This window comes from Balaenoptera borealis (assembly GCF_965194805.1).
Source record: "Balaenoptera borealis genome assembly, chromosome: 5".
Taxonomy (NCBI): domain Eukaryota; kingdom Metazoa; phylum Chordata; class Mammalia; order Artiodactyla; family Balaenopteridae; genus Balaenoptera; species Balaenoptera borealis.
The window spans coordinates 48,728,665-48,748,312 of record NC_138862.1 but is presented as its reverse complement, the minus strand read 5'-3'; the positions used below and the strand labels follow the sequence as shown (position 1 = coordinate 48,748,312).

At 39.8% G+C, this 19,648-nt stretch overlaps 1 protein-coding gene across 37 annotated transcripts in view; it reads left to right on the top strand.

The window, feature by feature from the left end:
* Positions 1 to 19,648, top strand: part of ABI3BP (ABI family member 3 binding protein) — a 272,400-nt gene that overhangs the window by 71,087 nt on the left and 181,665 nt on the right. For all 37 annotated transcript variants that reach the window (XR_014244699.1, XR_014244700.1, XR_014244701.1 and 34 more), the window contains exon 3: positions 18,905 to 18,973. Coding sequence is in view for 34 of the 37 variants with exons in the window: in XM_082392047.1 (XP_082248173.1) it covers positions 18,905 to 18,973 (69 nt within the window). In the remaining 3 variants the exon portion in view is untranslated. The remainder of the gene's footprint in view (positions 1 to 18,904; positions 18,974 to 19,648) is intronic.

The following is a 19,648-nucleotide window of genomic DNA, read 5'->3' as shown; positions in this document are numbered from 1 at the left end:
TTCCTCCATGGTGCAAAATTTAGCAGAACTTGAGTAAGCTTCAAAGGGGAATTTTTAAAGAAATTGGCCTAGTGGGTACCAATTTCTTAATAAATGTTATGCCACCACTGAAACAATTCACCATGAGTTTATACCAGAAAAGCCTTGTTTGATAACAGATGCCCATTTCACCTGTTTTGATAAAGATAACATCTTTTCAAAGTTCTATTTTTTCTATTGGATTCAACTATAATGTTTCCATGGTCTTCCTGATCTCACCAAACAATAGATAAACTGTCTCCAAATTTATCATTTCTTGGAAATACAATAAAAGAAACTCAATATTCTAATATAAAGTACAACAATTTTTCCAAAGGTATTGCACAGTGCACTGAGACCAAAATCTAACTTTTAAAAATTTATTCTTAATTATCTCTAGAAGGGTTCCCCAAAATAACGTATGGCCCTTTTGTCATGGGTCAAAAGTATACCCTGTCCCAGATTTATGGCAAGAGGCTTGTTGATGAGAAGTGGTCTTAGAAAGATAGCTGCCAATAGGAGGATAAATTAGAGGGTTATCTGGGACAGATACTAGATAATGTTTAGACTTTATAATTTCCTTTATTTTTAGGAATGCATCTCAAAACCAAGGATTACAATCAAATCCTAGTTTCCTAACTACCCATATATTATTTCCTTAAACATTTTACTTTCTCTGGACACAACACTCTGTCACATACTGATCCCGTCTGAAGTGCTATGCTGTGAGCACCAGCATTTAGTCACATTCTGGTTTGGATTGTTCCATTTTCATTATTTTGTTTTTGTTTTCACTAGTCATGTCTCACCAACCAAACAGCTGCTCAGAGTGAGAGCTGACTCTCACCATCCCTCGTGTACTCCATGATCAGGGTCAATAGATCCGTGGGTGTAGGAACTGACTCTCCAGAATCTGCTGGGAGTTTGCTGGGCAGGTCTCCCAGTCAACACAATAAAGTCCCTCTTTGCCTGGGGTAGAAATCTCTAGGAGAAAAAAAATTATGTAACTGGCTTACAGCGTTGACTCTACCCTACTTCTCAGGCCTGGTTATGGTTTACACCTGCTGTTCTGGCTTAATTATTAATGGTGCTCCCATTTCTCTCCAAAGTGTCCCAGTTTAGTTGAAAAATTGTGTCCGTAATACACACGTGGGAGAAAGCCTTGAATTCTTAGCATCGTCCCCAAGTCTTTCATCACCTGATTCCAAGCTAATAGCTCAGCCTTTTCTCTGCCACTGGGGCTACTCCTCAAGGAGAAGAGGTTTGCCACAGGTTGGCCTGATGCATTTCATGAACGAGGCTGAGCGCATGGTAGCCGCTCACCAAGTGCTGGAGTGGAGGTTCTCACCAACCCACGAACTGATGCTTTAATGTCATTGGGCACCTACAACATGCTGGGCCAAGGGCTTTACAGAGACGGGTCATTGATTCCTCACAGCAACCCCTTGATGCAGGTACTATTAGCATCCTCTTCTCCCCAGTGAAGACAGTAAATCCCTGAGAAGTGAAGGAGTCTGCAGGTGGCAGGCTGGCTCTAAAGCCCGTGCATTTGACGACCATGCCATAGTGCTTTCCCCATGGCGTCTAAGTGTTCTGTGACCTTTGAACCCTATGTACAAACTCGCTTCCTGGGAATTATACCTGACCCCTCAACCCCTGCATGGTAACGCTGACTGAGCATTTAAAAAGAAAGAAAACACCTTGCCGATGTGAAGGCTCTGGTTTACCACCTAATAGTTAACATGATCTAGCTTTATTATTTGAAAGGAAAATATCCAAAGTCCCAGCTTTTCAGTCATATTTCCTGTAGAGATAACATTAACAAAGTGATGCATTCACTGGAAAATGTGTGTGTGTGCAGGCTCTCCATCAAGAGTGAGCCCTTGCCAAACATTAAACAAGTTTACAGACAACACCCTACATTAAATTTCTCTGTGGGGTGCACATATAAAACACAGGCAAGGAAAAAACTACCGGCAATGAAGTCAACAGTTTTAATGTCTAACAGGTCTCTAAGCTAGGAAAGGATGGGTACTGGCTGTGGCAGCAAGTGGTAGGAGAAATAATTTGTTAAGTATTGGTTTCCAGGGTCAGGGAGAGAATTTGTCACCGCTTGCAAGTGAGGCAGGGTTAGCTTGGGACAGTGGCTGAGTGAGAAGCTCCAGACTGAAAGCCAGGATGACAGGAAATGAGGAATTACCTGGTCCATCTGGGTTGTGGTCAGGATGTGGGGAGGGATGGGGGATGGAGGGGCAGGTCGGGTGCGGCTTCCTGGGCACGTGACCAGTGCACTCAGAGGAGCGCTGCAGTGAAGTTTAATGCTTTGCTGTCTTGGAAATTTTAGTAAGCTTACCTTTCAGTTTTATCTTGTCAGTGAGGTGGGATGGGGCAACGGGTGTGTGCGCCGAGGGCTTGGCGCCTGGGCTCTTGTCTTTGTCTGCCGCTCCCTCCCCTAATTTGCTTCTCAACTGCCTGGTCCCTCACCCGCTGCTGTAGGCCTTCCTCTTCCCACCTCCACTTAGCAACTACTGCTGCCCTCCACCTTCGCAGGGACTTGGGTGTGGATGTAGGGAGGGTCTGGTGGGCACCTCCCCCCTTGGTGACATCTGGCAGGACGTGGTGGCAGCAGTCCCCGCACTGGCTGGCAATGACACAGTGCATTAGCTTCTTTCCGACCCCCATTCAGGTAGCTCTGTCCCAGGACTGAGGTTACAATCCCTTGGGGCCTTTGGGAAAGTGAGACTGGCTTTTTTTTGCCCTGGGGGCTGAGGTGTGGGCTAAGGTGCTTTGATGCTGAGGCTGCTTCTGGGGGGAAAGGGTCCCACACAGTCAGGAGAGAGGGGATGGGGGGAGGTGAGGGTTTGCACGCCTCTGCAGGGCACAACACGAAATAGCCAGTAAATACCATGACAGGTCAAGACAGAGTCCATGAAAGAGAGAAAATGTTTTCTATTTTGGTATCTTTAATGTTACTTTTACAATAGCAGGTCCATCGTTTGATTTTTTGCGTTGACTGGGGTCATAAACTTACGTAGTAAAAGCACCGGGCGAAGTGTGTATTTTCAGTAGCTTTCCTCCCCAGCTGTCACCAAAATTATAGGAAAACTCTCAGAAAAAGTTTTCAGCAATGTCTTCCACATTGAAGTCTGTCTTTGAAATGCTCCTCTGTTTGGAAAAGGGTGCATCTTTCCTTCCAGACAGCAAACCAAAGAGTGAAGGAGTGTGGCAGAGCTTTCGGGGTCCACATTAGTGTTTAGGAAAAGCCCCTTTGAGCCTCTTCCTCCCACCTCCACCTTTTCCGCATCCTCTCTTCTCATCAAAGCTGAGTTCTCATCTCTTATTTAGAGGCTTCACTCTGCAGCACAGAGATGAGGGGCTGCTTCTTACTGCTGCCATCAGTTCTGAACAGTTCCTCTTGTAACATACATACCAACATGAGCTTCATGTCAGCTCCCTTCTGTGGTCTATGACTGAACATTCTAGAATCCCACCAAAGGCAGGTGCTCCTAGTCATTTTTGCATTAGCAGTTGCTCTGTGGTCCAAGGTGGCTGCGCCTTTTATGGATCTTTTAACCTTCACCATTGTCCCACCCTGCTTGGGCACCAGGGCCCTCAGGCTGCCTCTTAAGGGCTGAGAGAAGCCAGAACTGTCGTCTTGGAGCCCCAGGGCATAGCAGAATGTTTTGTCAAAATGGGCATTTGTTCATTTTCTACCTGATTTTGTAACGTTTAACAGAAATAAGGCCTGAACAGTGATGAGTAGGATTTGCTTTAAAATTTGGCCTAAATTATTTTTCAGGTGAAAGGTAAGGATTATCCTTACACACAAAACCACATACTATTTATAAGAACTTCAAAGGAAAAAAATATCAGTTCTACAGATAGGCTCCTCAAAGACGAATTCAGTGATTGAAGTTTACCTGCTTTTCAAAAGATTATTTGCTGTTGCTGACAGCTATTTCCCAGACCTATACTTATTTTTCTTTTCTTTCTGCAAAACATCAAACTTCCTCCATCTTTACTCCAGCCCCAGACAATAAAGGGATAGAGAAAAAGATTCATTCATTCGTTCAGAAAATGTTTGTTGTGCAATTACTATGTTTCTAGGCTTAAAGGTACAGAAATGAACAAAATATGAACTGAATCTGGGCCAGATCCCACGTGATCCTCAGCCCACATATTCCTACAGAGGCTTAGAAATACTCTAAAAGGTGGAAGACTCCTATCTGTGATGATTCATATTGCTATAGACGTTCATTTTTATGTACAGCTAAGGGCAAGGTACTAGTAATCTACTTAGTGATTTATTAAAAATTGCTAAACTTCTATATTCATAAACTCAGTAAGCATAGTAAATTTAGAGCAGAACTGACACTATTTACAACTACTATCTTCTATTTGGACTTCTGGCTTCCATGAGGCTTTGCAAAGCTATGACTTAGCAGGATTTTCCCAATTTTCCAGAACAATGCCCCATTAGTGTTTTTCCAAAAGGGACACTGAACGTCCTGAAAGGATGTCAGTGATATTCCTGAGTTGGTCAAGACTATCAATGGCCACTGCTAGAGCTTGTTAATATGTAATTAGTTTAGGGTTACTTAATTATCACAGATGTGTTTTGTGGTGAGCTTTGTTAATACTACCTTTTGACAGGATACATCTGTTGCCTCAATGATATTTGAGCTTCTCATTCTCTAGTAACCGGGCTTCAGAATGGACGTGGACTTTGCTTCAAATACAAATCATTTGTACCCCATTGCTGAAAGCAGTTTGCTGCTGTGGTGTCAATTTGTTATCTTTACTTTGTCACCGGAATGTGAGAATGGGGGTGGGCGCAGGGAGCAAGGTTGGTTACAGGACTGAAATTTACAACTGCTTAGAGTAGCCTTTCAAGCAATGAGTAGACAAGTAGCATTTTATGGTCTTTTTACCCTCCAACCCCCTCACCAGACTGCACCCCTCTCTCAGCGAGACTGCCCTCTTCCAGCCCTCCTTCATGGGCCAGCAGGTGAGGGAACAGTGTCTGCAGCACGGGCAAGGCAGCTGAGACAGAACTGCAGCACCAAGGGCCCCCCTGAAGCTCTGTTTGCTTACCCGCAGCATGGCAGCACTTAAGATTGTGCCTTTTAAGAACTGACTAGTCCCAGAGTGGAACTCTCTGCCTGGGCTTAAAACAGAAGGAGGCTTTTCAAGGGTAATTTTCAAACAGACATTACTCAGTGTTGATGAAATAAGGCACAGGACCTGTCTGCCAAATGTTAAAAGCTAAAGGGAATACTTAAATTTGGATTGTACCCCTCAGGTCAGATTACAGCTAACTGTGGCATGTGGACGCTTGCAGATACAGAGAAAAGCTAGTAATATTTCTATATGGAGATTTCCATGACCATAGATGTTTTTTTTTCACGTTTTGTGGATGATGTTGTTCTTAACAGGAGTCTTATGATATGCCACATTGACTTCCAATGAAATAGTTACCTTAGCTCATCAAATCCTAAAGTACCTTTAACTATAAATCATACCACTATTTTATATAAATCTAAGAAAGAATAAAGCTGCTGATTAATGATACTGCTTTTGCATCCCTCGGGGCTTGTGAGGGAGCTTCCTTTGACGCACTGATACATAAATTTTTTTTTTAAACATCTTTATTGGGGTATAATTGCTTTACAATGGTGTGTTAGTTTCTGCTTTATAACAAAGTGAATCAGCTATACATATACATATATCCCCATATCTCCTCCCTCTTGCGTCTCCCTCCCACCCTCCCTATCCCACCCCTCTAGGTGGTCACAAAGCACTGATCTCCCTGTGCTATGCGGCTGCTTCCCACTAGCTATCTATTTTACATTTGGCAGTGTATATAAGTCAGTGCTACTCTCTCACTTCGTCCCAGCTTACCCTTCCCCCTCCCCGTGTCCTCAAGTCCATTCTCTACGTCTGCATCTTTATTCCTGTGCTGCCCCTAGGTTCTTCAGAACCATTTTTTTTTTAGATTCCATATATATGGTTTAGGATACGGTATTTATTTTTCTCTTTCTGACTTACTTCACTCTGTATGACAGTCTCTAGATCCATCCACCTCAGTACAAATAACTCAATTTCATTTCTTTTTATGGCTGAGTAATATTCCATTGTATATATGTGCCACATCTTCTTTATCCATTCATCTGTCGATGGATACTTAGGTTGCTTCCATGTCCTGGCTATTGTAAATAGAGCTGCAATGAACATTGTGGTACATGACTCTTTTTGAATTATGGTTTTCTCAGGGTATATGCCCAGTAGTGGGATTGCTGGGTCGTATGGTAGTTCTATTTTTAGTTTTTTAAGGAACCTCCATACTGTTCTCCATAGTGGCTGTATCAATTTACATTCCCACCAGCAGTGCAAGAGGGTTCCTTTTTCTCCATACCCTCTCTAGCATTTATTGTTTGTAGATTTTTTGATGATGGCCATTCTGACTGATGTGAGGTGATACCTCACTGTAGTTTTGATTTACATTTCTCTAATGATTAATGATGTTGAGCATTCTTTCATGTGTTTGTTGGCAATCTGTATATCTTCTTTGGAGAAATGTCTGTTTAGGTCTTCTGCCCAAGGGTTGGGTTGGGTTGTTTGCTTTTTTTGATATTGAGCTGCATGAGCTGCTTGTGAATTTTGGAGATTAATCCTTTGTCAGCTGCTTCGTTTGCAAATACTTTCTCCCATTCTGAGGGTTGTCTTTTTGTCTTCTTTATGGTTTCCTTTGCTGTGCAAAAGCTTTTAAGTTTCATTAGGTCCCATTTATTTTTGTTTTTATTTCCATTTCTCTAGTAGCTGGGTCAAAAAGGATCTGGCTGTGATTTATGTCATAGAGTGTTCTGCCTATGTTTTCCTCTAAGAGTTTGATAGTGTCTGGCCTTCCATTTAGGTCTTTAATCCATTTTGAGTTTATTTTTGTGTATGGTTTTAGGGAATGTTCTAATTTCATACTTTTACATGTACCTGTCCAGTTTTCCCAGCACCACTTATTGAAGAGGCTGTCTTTTCTCCACTGTATATGTTTGCCTCCTTTATCAAAGATAAGGCGACCATATGTGCGTGGGTTTATCTCTGGGCTTTCTATCCTGTTCCATTGATCTATATTTCTTTTTTTGTGTCAGTACCATACTGTCTTGATTATTTTAGCTTTGTAGTATAGTCTGAAGTCCAGGAGCCTGATTCCTCCAGCTCTGTTTTTCTTTCTCAAGATTGCTTTGGCTATTTCGAGTCTTTTGTGTTTCCATACAAATTGTGAAATTGTTTGTTCTAGTTCTGTGAAAAATGCTGTTGGTAGTTTGATAGGGATTGCGTTGAATCTGTAGATTGCTTTGGGTAGTATAGTCGTTTTCACAATGTTGATGCTTCCAATTCAAGAACATAGTATATCGCTCCATCTGTTTGTATCATCTTTAATTTCTTTCATCAGTGTCTTATAGTTTTCTGTGTACAGGTCTTTTGTTTCCTTAGGTAGGTTTATTCCTAGGTATTTTATTCTTTTTGTTGCAATGGTAAATGGGAGTGTTTCCTTAATTTCTCTTTCAGATTTTTCATCATTAGTGTATAGGAATGCAAGAGATTAATGTGCATTAATTTTGTATCCTGCTACTTTACCAAATTCATTGATCAGCTCTAGTAATTTTCTGGTAGCATCTTTAGGATTCTCTATGTTTAGTATCATGTCATCTGCAAACAGTGACAGCTTTACTTCTTCATTTTCGATTTGGATTCCTGTTTATTTCTTTTTCTTCTCTGATTGCTGTGGCTAAAACTTCCAAAACTATGTTGAATAATAGTGGTGAGAGTGGACAGCCTTGTCTTGTTCCTGATCTTAGAGGAAATGGTTTCAGTTTTTCACCATTGAGAATGATGTTGGTTGTGGGTTTGTCATAAATGGTCTTTATTATGTTGAGGTCAGTTCCCTCTATGCCTACTTTCTGGAGGGCTTTTTATCATAAATGGGTGTCGAATTTTGTCGAAAGCTTTATCTGTATCTATTGAGATGATCATATGGTTTTTATCCTTCAATCTGTTAATATGGTTTATCACATTGATTGATTTGAGTATATTGAAGAATCTTTGCATTCCTGGGATAAATCCCACTTGATCATGGTGTGTGATCCTTTTAATGTGCTGTTGGATTCTGTTTGCTAGTATTTTGTTGAGGATTTTTGCATCTGTGTTCATCAGTGATATTGGCCTGTAGTTTTCTTTCTTTCTGACATCATTGTCTGGTTTTGGTATCAGGGTGATGGTGGCCTCGTAGAATGAGTTTGGGCATATTCCTCCCTCTACTATATTTTGGAAGAGTTTGAGAAGGATAGGTGTTAACTCTTCTGTAAATGTTTGATAGAATTCACCTGTGAAGCCATCAGGTCCTGGGCTTTTGTTTGTTGGAAGATTTTTAATCACAGTTTCAATTTCAGTGCTTGTGATTTGTCCGTTTATATTTTCTATTTCTTCTTGGGTCAGTCTTGGAAGGTTGTGGTTTTCTAAGAATTTGTCCATTTCTTCCAGGTTGTCCATTTTATTGGCATACAGTTGCTTGTAGTAATCTCTCATGATCGTTTGTATTTCTGCAGTGTCAGTGGTTACTTCTCCTTTTTCATTTCTAATTCTATTGATTTGAGTCTTCTCCCTTTTTTTCTTGATGAGTCTGGCTAATGGTTTATCAATTTTGTTTATCTTCTCAAAGAACCAGCTTTTAGTTTTATTGATCTTTGCTATCGTTTCCTTTATTTCTTTTTCATTTATTTCTGATCTGATCCTTATGATTTCTTTCCTTCTGCTAACTTTGGGGTTATTTTGCTCTTCTTTCTCTGATTGCTTTAGGTGTAAGGTTAGGTTGTTTATCTGAGATGTTTCTTGTTTCTTGAGGTAGGATTGTATTGCTGTAAACTTCCCTCTTAGAAATGCTTTTGCTGCATCCCATAGGTTTTGGGTCGTCGTGTTTTCATTCTCATTTGTTTCTTGGTATCTTTTGCTTTCCTCTTTGATTTCTTCAATGATCTCTTGGTTATTTAATAGTGTATTTTTTAGCCTCCATGTGTTTGTATTTTTTTACAGATTTTTTCCTGTAATTGATATCTAGTCTCATAACATTGTGGTCAGAAAAGATACTTGATACGATTTCAATTTTCTTAAATTTACCAAGGCTTGATTTGTGACCCAAGATATGATCTATCCTGGAGAAGTTTCCGTGAGCATTTGAGAAGAAAGTGTATTCTGTGGTTTTGGGATGGAATGTCCTATAAATATCAATTAAGTCCATCTTGTTTAATGTGTCATTTACAGCTTGTGTTTCCTTATTTATTTTCATTTTGGATGACCTGTCCATTGGTGAAAGTGGGGTGTTAAAATCCCCTACTATTATTTTGTTACTGTCAATTTCCCCGTTTATGGCTGTTAGTATTTGCCTTATGTATTGAGGTGCTCCTATGTTGGGTGCATAAAGATTTACAATTGTTATATCTTCTTCTTGGATTGATTCCTTGATCATTATGTAGTGTCCTTCTTTGTGTCTTGTAGTAGTCTTTACTTTAAAGTCTATTTTGTCTGACTTGAGAATTGCTACTCAGCTTTCTTTTGATTTGCATTTGTATGGAATATCTTTTTCCATCCCCTCACTTTCAGTCTGTATGTGTCGCTAGGTCTGAAGTGGGTCTGTTGTAGACAGCACATACACAGGTCTAGTTTTTGTATTCATTCAGCCAGTCTATGTCTTTTGGTTGGAGCAGTTAATCCACTTACATTTAAGGTAGTTATCAATATGTATGTTCCTATTACCATTTTCTTAATTGTTTTGGGTTTGTTATTGTAGGTCTTTTCCTTCTCTTGTGTTTCCTGCCTAGAGAAGTTCCTTTAGCATTTGTTGTAAAGCTGGTTTTGTGGTGCTGATTTCTCTTAGCTTTTGCTTGTCTATGGAGGTTTTAATTTCCCCGTCGAATCTGAAGGAGATTCTTGCTGGGTAGAGCTATCTTGGCTGTAGGTTTCTCCCTTTCATCACTTTAAATATGTCTTGCCACTCCCTCTGGCTTGCAGAGTTTCTGCTGAGAGATCAGCTGTTAACCTTATGGGGATTCCGTTGTATGTTATTTGTTGTTTTTCCCTTGCTGCTTTTAATATTTTTTCTTTGTATTTAATTTTTGACTGTTTGATTAATATGTGTCTTGACATGTTTCTCCTTGGATTTTTCCTCTATGGCCCTGTCTGTGCTTCCTGGAGTTGACTGACTATTTCCTTTCCTATATTTGGGAAGCTTTAAACTCTGATCTCTTCAAATATTTTCTCAGTCTCTTTCTTTTTCTCCTCTTCTTCTGGAACCCCTACAATTCGAATGTTGGGGTGCTTAATGTTGTCCCAGAGGTCTCTGAGACTGTCCTCAATTCTTTTCATTCTTTTTTCTTTATTCTGCTCTGCAGTAGTTATTTCCACTATTTTATCTTCCAGGTCACTTATCCGTTCTTCTGCCTCAGTTATTCTGCTATTGGTTACTTCTAGAGAATTTTTAATTTCATTTACTGTGTTGTTTATCATTGTTTGTTTGCTCTTTAGTTCTTCTAGGTCCTTGTTAAACGTTTCTTGTATTTTCTGCATTCTATTTCCAAGATTTTTGATCATCTTTACTATCATTACTCTGACTTCTTTTTCTGGTAGACTGCCTATTTCCTCTTCACTTGTTTGGTCTGGGGGGTTTTTACCTTGCTCCTTCATCTGCTGTGTGTTTCTCTGTCTTCTCATTTTGCTTAACTTACTGTGTTTGGGGTCTCCTTTTCACAGGCTGCAGGTTCATAGTTCCCATTGTTTTTGGTGTCTGCCCTCATTGGGTACGGTTGGTTCAGTGGGTTGTGTAGGCTTCCTTGTGGAGGGGACTAGTACCTGTGTTCTGGTGGGTGAGGCTGGATCTTGTCTTTCTGATGGGCAGGACCATGTTTGGTGGTGTGTTTTGCAGTGTCTGTGACCTTATTATGATTTTAGGCAGCCTCCCTGCTAATGGGTGGGGTTGTGTTCCTGTCTTGCTAGTTGTTTGGCATAGCGTGTCCAGCCCTGTAGCTTGCTGTTTGTTGAGTGAGGCTGGGTCTTATCATTGAGATGGAGATCTCTGGGAGAGCTCTCACTGACTGTTATTATGTGGGGCCACGAGGTCTCTGGTGGACCAATGTCCTGAACTCAACTCTCCCACCTCAGAGGCACAGGCCTGACACCTGGCCAGAGCACCAAAACCCTGTCAGCCACATGGCTTTTGGAACATCTGAGGTCTTCTGCCAGCATTCAGTATGTGTTCTGTAGGAGTTGTTCCACATGCAGATGTATTTCTGATGTATTTGTGGGGAAGAAGGTGATCTCCACGTCTTACTCCTCTGCCATCTTGAAACCACCTCCTGATACATAAGTTTTATATTATCTATTTTTTGTAAAAAGAGATGATTTTATTTTTAATAAGTTCTTTGTTAGAATAGCTTTAGGTTTAAGAAAAGTTGCAATTATAAGACAGAGAATTTCTGTGTACTTGACATCCAATTTCTCCTATTCACATCTTATGTTAATATGGTACAGTTGTCACAACTAAGGAACCAATATTGATACATTATTAGCTAAAGTCCACAATTGATTTGATTTTCTCCATTTTAACCTAAGATCTTGTTCCATTCCAAAGTCCCATGCAGGACACCACATCACACCTAGTCATGTCCCCTTAGGCTCCTGTAGACTCAATCTCCCAGACTTTCCTTGGTTTTGATGACCTTAATGGTTTGGAGAAGTTGTAGTTAGGTATTTTGTAGAATGTCTTTCAGTTTAGTTTTGTCTGATGTTTTTTCTCATGTTTAGACTGGGGTTTTGGGGAGGAAGAGATGTATTACTTTAAAAAAAATATTAAAAGGAAAGTAAGCAAAAGAAAAATTACTGCTAAATATTCTTCACCTTGAGAATCCAAATTTCGTGCCTCACCCTTCAACTCAGAGTTATTGGTAACCTTGTTTTTCTACCGCATCACTCTGTGCCAGCATGAACAGTGGTTAGGCCATGTTTTGGAAACACTGCTCCCCTGGGTTTCCTTCCAAATCACTGACCCTCTTCATCCAGTTTTGAAGCTGTTCCTTTCTTGACCTTACTGGAAGGTGTCAGGCAGTGGCAGCAAGAACCCAACTGCCCCTGGCCGGTGTACCATGCCACTGACTGTTAAATGTATTTGAGAGATTTTAAAAGCTGGGGAAAAAGTATGTCTTAGAACAAATGAAGTATGGTATTCTGAACTTTTAATATGCCATTTCCTATAAAACAGCTTTATATTGAATATTGTCAAATTACCATTTGGGGTTCAGACATAAATATGTTGATGTTATGTCTCCAAATCAAATTAAAACCAGTCAACTTCCACCTGCTAGATTCATGAAAAGTTGAATATATTTTCCTTAAGACTCTATCACTGCCCCCACAGTTTTCAAAATCCCAAGGAGCTGGTACAGTCCCGATGGAGGCCCATCCAACTTCTGCATGCTGTATGGCTTAATTGCATTCACGACCACCTCGCCTGCACTAAGCCCTGTTGTGGGCTGGTCCTCCACCACCGTATCAGGTGCCTGCTTGCCAAAATCCCTGCATGGGCGGACACAGCTGCTCAGAGGAGACCCGTTCTGTGAACAGGCCTCTGGCTCAGTGCCCAGTGTTCTCCTTGGCGGGTTTCCAGGGCGGCAGCTCAAGGGTCTTACTCTCCAGCCCAGAAGCATTCCTAAGACTCCATCTACCTCAGGAGAGCAAGAGGAGATTCCAGCCTCCACTGGGGACCTAGAGGGAGTTGTCTCTCCCCTCTTTGGGGATGAACCGTGGATTAAGCCTCACTGTTCTTTTTAAACCTCCAAATCACAATAGAAACAATCTGGCCTCTTTTTTGTTTTTAATCAAAAATAAACCTGACTACTGACAAAAGGTGTTTATGGACTGTCTTTAACAGGCTCAAAGTTACTTGGAAATTGATTTTGATCTTGAAACTTCTCTCTGGGCCTTGAAGAGTGTCTGGGATGATGTCCCAGACACTTCCTTCCCTGATTGGGTCCAAAGGGTTCCAGATCTTTAAAGCACAACGGTGAGAGCAGAGTGGTGCCTGGCCCTCTCCTGCTAGAGTAAAGCCTGCACACCCTCCACAGATCTGGTCTCTGACAGGATGTGTGCAAGCCAGCTGTCTTTAGCTTATGGAGAAGGTGGCTCTCTGTACATTGTGATTTCAGGGACAGAGGAAAGGAATTAGGAAGGGTGCTAGGCCAAAAGATTCTCCCCATTGGTTACTTGATGCCATGTATATATTTAGTAGAGGACATATGCTTGTCTTTTATGTAATTAAAATAGAACAGATCATGAGTAGGGGTACTGTATTAATATGCATTCACTCATGCTAAGTTGTAAATAGTTGCTTTTGTGATCCTCTCTAAGAACAAATGAAAATAAGATTGATGAGGACTAGCACATTTGGTAAAGAGGTACCTCAAAGAGGGAAATGGACATGGAAGCTTAAATCTGGGGCCTTCATGAGCCGGTTTGTTCTAACTCACAATTCTGGTAAGGCTGGCTTTAGGTGTAAATATTCCAGTAATGCTTCCAATCCAATGCCTCATTTTATATATTCCTACATCACTGGAGTAAAAGACTATGTAATATAATTGGTTACATCATTCTTTGTTTATTTTCCTAATCTATGTCTCAGGCACTCAGTAAAAGTGCTGAAGCAGGTTACAAAATAAAATCCTAGTGTAACATTTAAAAATATTTAGTAATAAAAGGGACAGAATAATGAGGGTTGAATATTCTGATAAAGCCAGGGAGTTACTCAACAGAAATGTATGTTTAGGGTCCTGCGTGTTTAAAAAATGTGGTTCAGATATTTTACAGTAGGTTTTATCATATTGAGGAAGTATTCCATTAAATCCGTATTAATTAAGAATTGATGTTGAATTTTGTCAAATGCCTTTTCAGCACTTGTGGAAGTCGGTGCTTTTTTTTTCTCTTTACGTTCCTGGAATAAACTACACTTAGCTGTAATGTACTATTGTATTATGTGCTGCCAGATTCAGCTTGTCAATATATTTTACAGGATTTTTTTGCATTGATATTTGTGAGCAAGTATTGTTAAAGAAAAATTATTCAGTGACACTTGTTAAAGATGGTAAGGAAGACTTTATTCAAGGGGGAGGGGGTTCTTGTGACAGGTATACGGAAAATTGCAGTGGGGTCTTGTAGTGAGGGAGAGAAATTGGGCTCAACTCCAAATATAACAAGGAAAAGTGGGAATTATAGCTAAGGAGCAGAGTAGGAGTGAATGGATGGAAAATTACTAAAAGGAAACATCAGGGGTCAGGGAGGATTCTGGCGAAACTGACCGAACAGGGTTCTTGATGAAGGCAGGCCAGGGTGATCAGATATCATCTGTGAGATGGAAGATGATGAGGAACTGATTGGATACCAAGTGTAATCAAGTATGGAAGATGGGGGATTCTGGCTAAACTGTCTCAGGATTCCTGCTCTAATTGGACAATGCAGAAATGAACACAGAAGCCCAAATGTCAGAGCCTAGTTGAGCAAGAGCTCAGAAGAGCCTGATAAGAGTTTGGTCAAGAGAGAGAATCTCTGTCAGGGTGGTGTGTAATTTTCTTTTTTAGTGAAATTTTTGCATTTTGAAATCTTTGATGCTTGCTTTTAAAAAAAAAAAAAAAAACGGTTTTGAACATTTTCCTTTTAAAATATGTCCTCAGGGCTCTTGGGACACAAAATTCTGCTTTTAAGAAATCATCATCGTGATAGCTAACATTAAATTAACACTTTCTGTGAATAATCATCACTAAAACCCCTATGAGCCCAGGTATTATGATTTTTCAATTTTGCATGTGAGGAACTAGGTGCGCTGATGTTAAGTATTTTTCCTTGTACTGGCAACTAGCTGATTGCAGGCTCCAGGGTCCATGCTCTTACCCAGAAATTTAGTTTGTGATTAAACCAAACTGTTAAAAAGATGGCAGGGGTAAAGTATATTATTTTGTTTGTTCAGGTCCCTTACCTGATTTCCTTTAGGATCATCCTGGCTTATTTTATGTTTCTTTTGTGGAAACTCGCGCGGCAGGAAAAGGAAAAAAACCTCACCACGACACCATCCTGAAGTAGTGTGGCTTGCAATGCAAATGTCCCCTAACAAAAATGTGAGAATTAGGATTTTTTGAGCAGAGCGAGTATGGGAAGATTATTTGTGTTACCAAAAAATCTAGGACTTTATAAAGAATTTCAATAGTAGATTTCCTTAAACAGGAAGCTGTCCGTATCCTCTACCACAGGGCATTCAAAATATGAAGCAAATTAGATTTAATTAGTCTGCAACATTGTCAGGAATGGAAAAATTGTCAAGGTAACTGCATTCTATACATTTTCTTAAAATTTCTTAATAATACACATTCTCTAAATAAAGAAGTAGTTGATTTTGGCATGTGTGGCCAACATTTCTGATCAGGCTACAGTGTATATATTTCCAGACTGCTACAAATCCACAAAAAATTTCATAGTGCAGAACAGAAACAAAAATCTTGTTTTTCAGTTCTATTTTTCCACGTCTGTGTTCCCAACTGAACGCAAAGACTACTGAAATGCATGAATTTGGAAGTTTTTAATGAGCAGTGAGAGCGAGCATATGCACCCAAGTCCCGACATCTGTTCCAGTTTGTAATTGGCTGTAACAGCCTATGCTCTATGCAGAACGGCTGTGATCATAACAAAAATTACGTTTAAATTGCTCATGTAACCATACGTCTCGGATCATGGCACTATCTTTGGCTTCTATGAGTGTTATTTTTCCTAGTATTTCAGGCCTTTTTTTTTTTTTTTTTTTAAACCACTGAGGTATAGTTGAATTAACGTGTATCAAGGAAGGAAATAAAAGGATAACTCTAAGAGACTCTGCCACAATGAGAACAGTTTAAGAAAAATGGGATTTAGCTTTGTTTTCAAGAAGTGAGTTCCAGAGACTTATTAAAAGGGCATTTGGGGGACAAGATTAAGAGAGCTACATAATTTGCAGGGCCAAGTGCAAAATAAAAACACAGGGTCCATGGTTCAAAAACCAGGAAAAAATGTCATTAAAGGTACTAAAATATAAAGTTTTTTCCTTTTTTCCCAGTTTCTCTCTCAACTTGTCATGGTGCTATTTTATTTGCTATTTAAGGTCATTTAAGTAAAGAAAAATTACGAGTAAATTATTAGCCTTGCACAATATAAAGAAATGCTAGTTTTAAATGCAAATGTAAGACCCTTTAACTCCTAAGCAGAATCACTAAAATGACACAATTTGTATTTTGTATTTCATACATGCATACGTACTTTATTCTTGCCTCACTAGTGGAAATGCACAGAACTCAACTTTTTGGTACTTGCTCATTCTACTAATACTCTCTGCCTTCCACTTACTCACGAGTGAGGGAGAACTGAAAACAAAAGGAAGCAGGGGTTTCTCTAGCTTTTCCTTTCCCTCTGTGTCCTAATTTTCAGCGTCCGTGGCTGGCTAACACAGGGAAAGAACATGAATAAGAAAGGACGTGATAGGATTCTTTGGTCATTTTTCTTTCTTAAAATGTTGTTGCCTTCTTTCTGCATTTGAAGCAAGTTCTGGTTCAAATGGAAGTGTGACCTCACAGGGCTGTCAGTGTCCCCTTCCACAGCCCCTTACTCAGTGGTAGATGTAATACGCTTACCTTATTTGACCTTTGAGTCTTACTGGACTGCCACACGACATGGGCCCTTTGGAATGCTATGCTAATGGGTACCTAGAATGCTGTAATGGATGGAAGGAAGTACAGACATGCATTATTGTTCCCATCTCCTCTGCTCACACTTATGCTCCATTATCCCATTGGACAGCCCTTATAAAACATGAATTCAAAGATAAAAGTATTAAGAATTTCATGATAGTGGCAGCAGGATATTAAACCAAGTGTGAGGCCCTTCTGAACATGGGGCCCATGTAACTGTACATGTTGCCCATGAGGCTGACCCTGCCTCAGTGACCTCATCTACAAATTGGGATGAGAATAGTTCTTGTCGGGTAGGATTGCCATGAGGAGTAATTAAATTATGAATATAATGTATCCAGCACATAGGAAGTACTCAATACACAGTAGTTTCTTAATACCTATATTGCTCTATATCCCAAATAAAATCAGGAAATGGTTATTATATTGTTACTAGAAAACTTGATTTAAGTTGAGCTTTTCCTTATATAAGCTCCACTAAGCAAGATATGCTTTTAAACACATGAGACTGAAACACAGCGAACGCTCCTTTATCTGTATTGTGGTCATTAGGCACCAATGCGATCAATGAGCAAAGCTCTGAGGTCAATTCAAGAGGTTACCTGGTTTATCTTTTGCAGTGGTAATTACTGCAGCAGGTTATAGCAAATAGGGCCATGTGAGGTGTCCAGGAAAAAGACAAAGGCTTGAGTCATTAAACATGGTTGAAGGCCATGTTGTCTCTGGCTGAGAATGAGGTCAGCCCCATAAAGCCTTGGGCTTCAAACACATGAAGGGGAGATATTTGAAAGAAAACAAAGACGTGAGCTCCGTCTGAGCAAGTAGGAGTGAACTGCGATTGACTACAGCATCCAGATGAAGTGTGGTGTAGAATGAGTTCTAGGATCCAGAGTTACTGAAGAAATATTGTAGATAATACCCATTAATCAATTGATTAATCCAATAGAGCTGCTTATAAAATGCTATTTTATATGCCCAGAGTGCATTTGGCTTATTTATACACTGTGTATAGACCAACCATTCCTCTTGAGAACATTAATTTTAAAAACTTTGATAAATTATCAGCCCCTGATTGAGTTAGCATATATTGTCTAAATATCATTTTATTTAAAACCTAAATATTTTAATTTTTATTTATTTTTTTTACTGTCCACACATTTTAATTTTTATTATTTTAGGTTTCTAAAATTTATTGAAGTGTACTTGATTTACAATGTTGTGTTTAATTTCTGCTGTACAGCAAAGTGACTCAGTTATACATACACATATTCTTGTTCATATTCTTTTCCATTATGTTTATCACAGGATATTGAATATAGTTCCTTGTACTATACAGTAGGACCTTGTCATTACTATTCAATAAGTTTTGATGAATACAGACACCTGTGTACCTTAAAATTGTCAAGATACCAGCCCACAGATTTCCCTCATAAAACCTAAATCTTTTTAAAAGAGATTCTTTATTTTCCATTGGTATATTTTAGGTGAAAATTATACCAACTTCAATTGTGATTTTGTTTAAAAATTGTTCATGAAAATGATTGGATGTGATAACAGACTGAAATTATGGAAACAGGATAAAAAAATAGGTAGGATGTTATGAATATTCAGAATACCAAGAAAGTGAGCAATTTCAGATCGTTCAACAGGTGAGACTCTTGTGTCCTGTGCAAGTATGATTTTCCTTCTCTGACTTTGAAGCACCAGACTGACCCTCTGTGAGGAGTAGGATAACAAAAGAAATATGATCTGATTTTTAAAACAATCTCTTTGCAGAGAAGAGGACTGATGAAAATGTGGCATGAAATCTGTGTCTAGTATGATTCTTTTAAGACCTCTCCCTGACTCCTGTCCATGGGGTTTTGAAAATCTGGATTTAATTTTCATTTTAAAAACTTAATGGCCTGAACTATCCCAAGAAATTTGAACTTTCTGAATTCCTGGGCCCTCTCAACCACTGGTGCTGTGGTTACGATGACTAAAGCTGACTAAAGCTGGGAACACTGAGTCAGGAATGGGTTTGCTGTCGTGAACTCTGTTTGTTCTCAAAGAATCTTACTGATAAATAATGTTACTGTTTCCAGATGCTGAGCCTAAATATCTGATAGTCGTGCGGCCCGCTCCTCCTCCCAGTCAAAAGAAGTCATGCTCAGGTATTTTTGTTGATTTTTTTTTTTTTTTAAATTAACTTTAAACCATGCCTTTTCATCTCTTTTCTACCCACAAAGACCACGCGGCTTGGGGATGTCTCAGGAATGTAGGTTAGAAGATGTACAATGCCCAGCAGACCCCCGTCAACACAACCCTGCTTGGGGAGTAGCATAGCCTGGTGGGAGAGGCTCTTGGGGTCCTTTCCAGCCTCACCACATACAAACTGCAGGAATTGAGACAAATTATTGAACCTCTCTGTGCCTCCATTCTGCCGTATGGTAGGGTCTGCATGAGGATTAATGAGTCCACAAATACGCAACACGTAGGACAGGCCTGACCCAGAGCAAGTGCTCATTTAGATAACTCCTGTTGGCCTGTCTCTATTTTGCAATGTGTGAACTAAAGCCCACTCTTGTGCCTTTCAGATTTTTTAGGGCAAAATTTGATGTCTAACCTTTGCTGAAGGAAACTGTTGACATTTCAAAAGCATAACTCATTTACGTGTGTGTTAAATGGGCTGGAACTTGGATTTTATTTACGCCTCTTCCTTCTAAATCTCTTGTATTTAGTCAAACATAGAAAATAGGACTTCGTTCATAAAACAGCAGTGCAACACCCATCTTCCCAGGGTAGGGAGACTTAAAACAGGAAAGTAGATACCATATGTATAAAAAAGT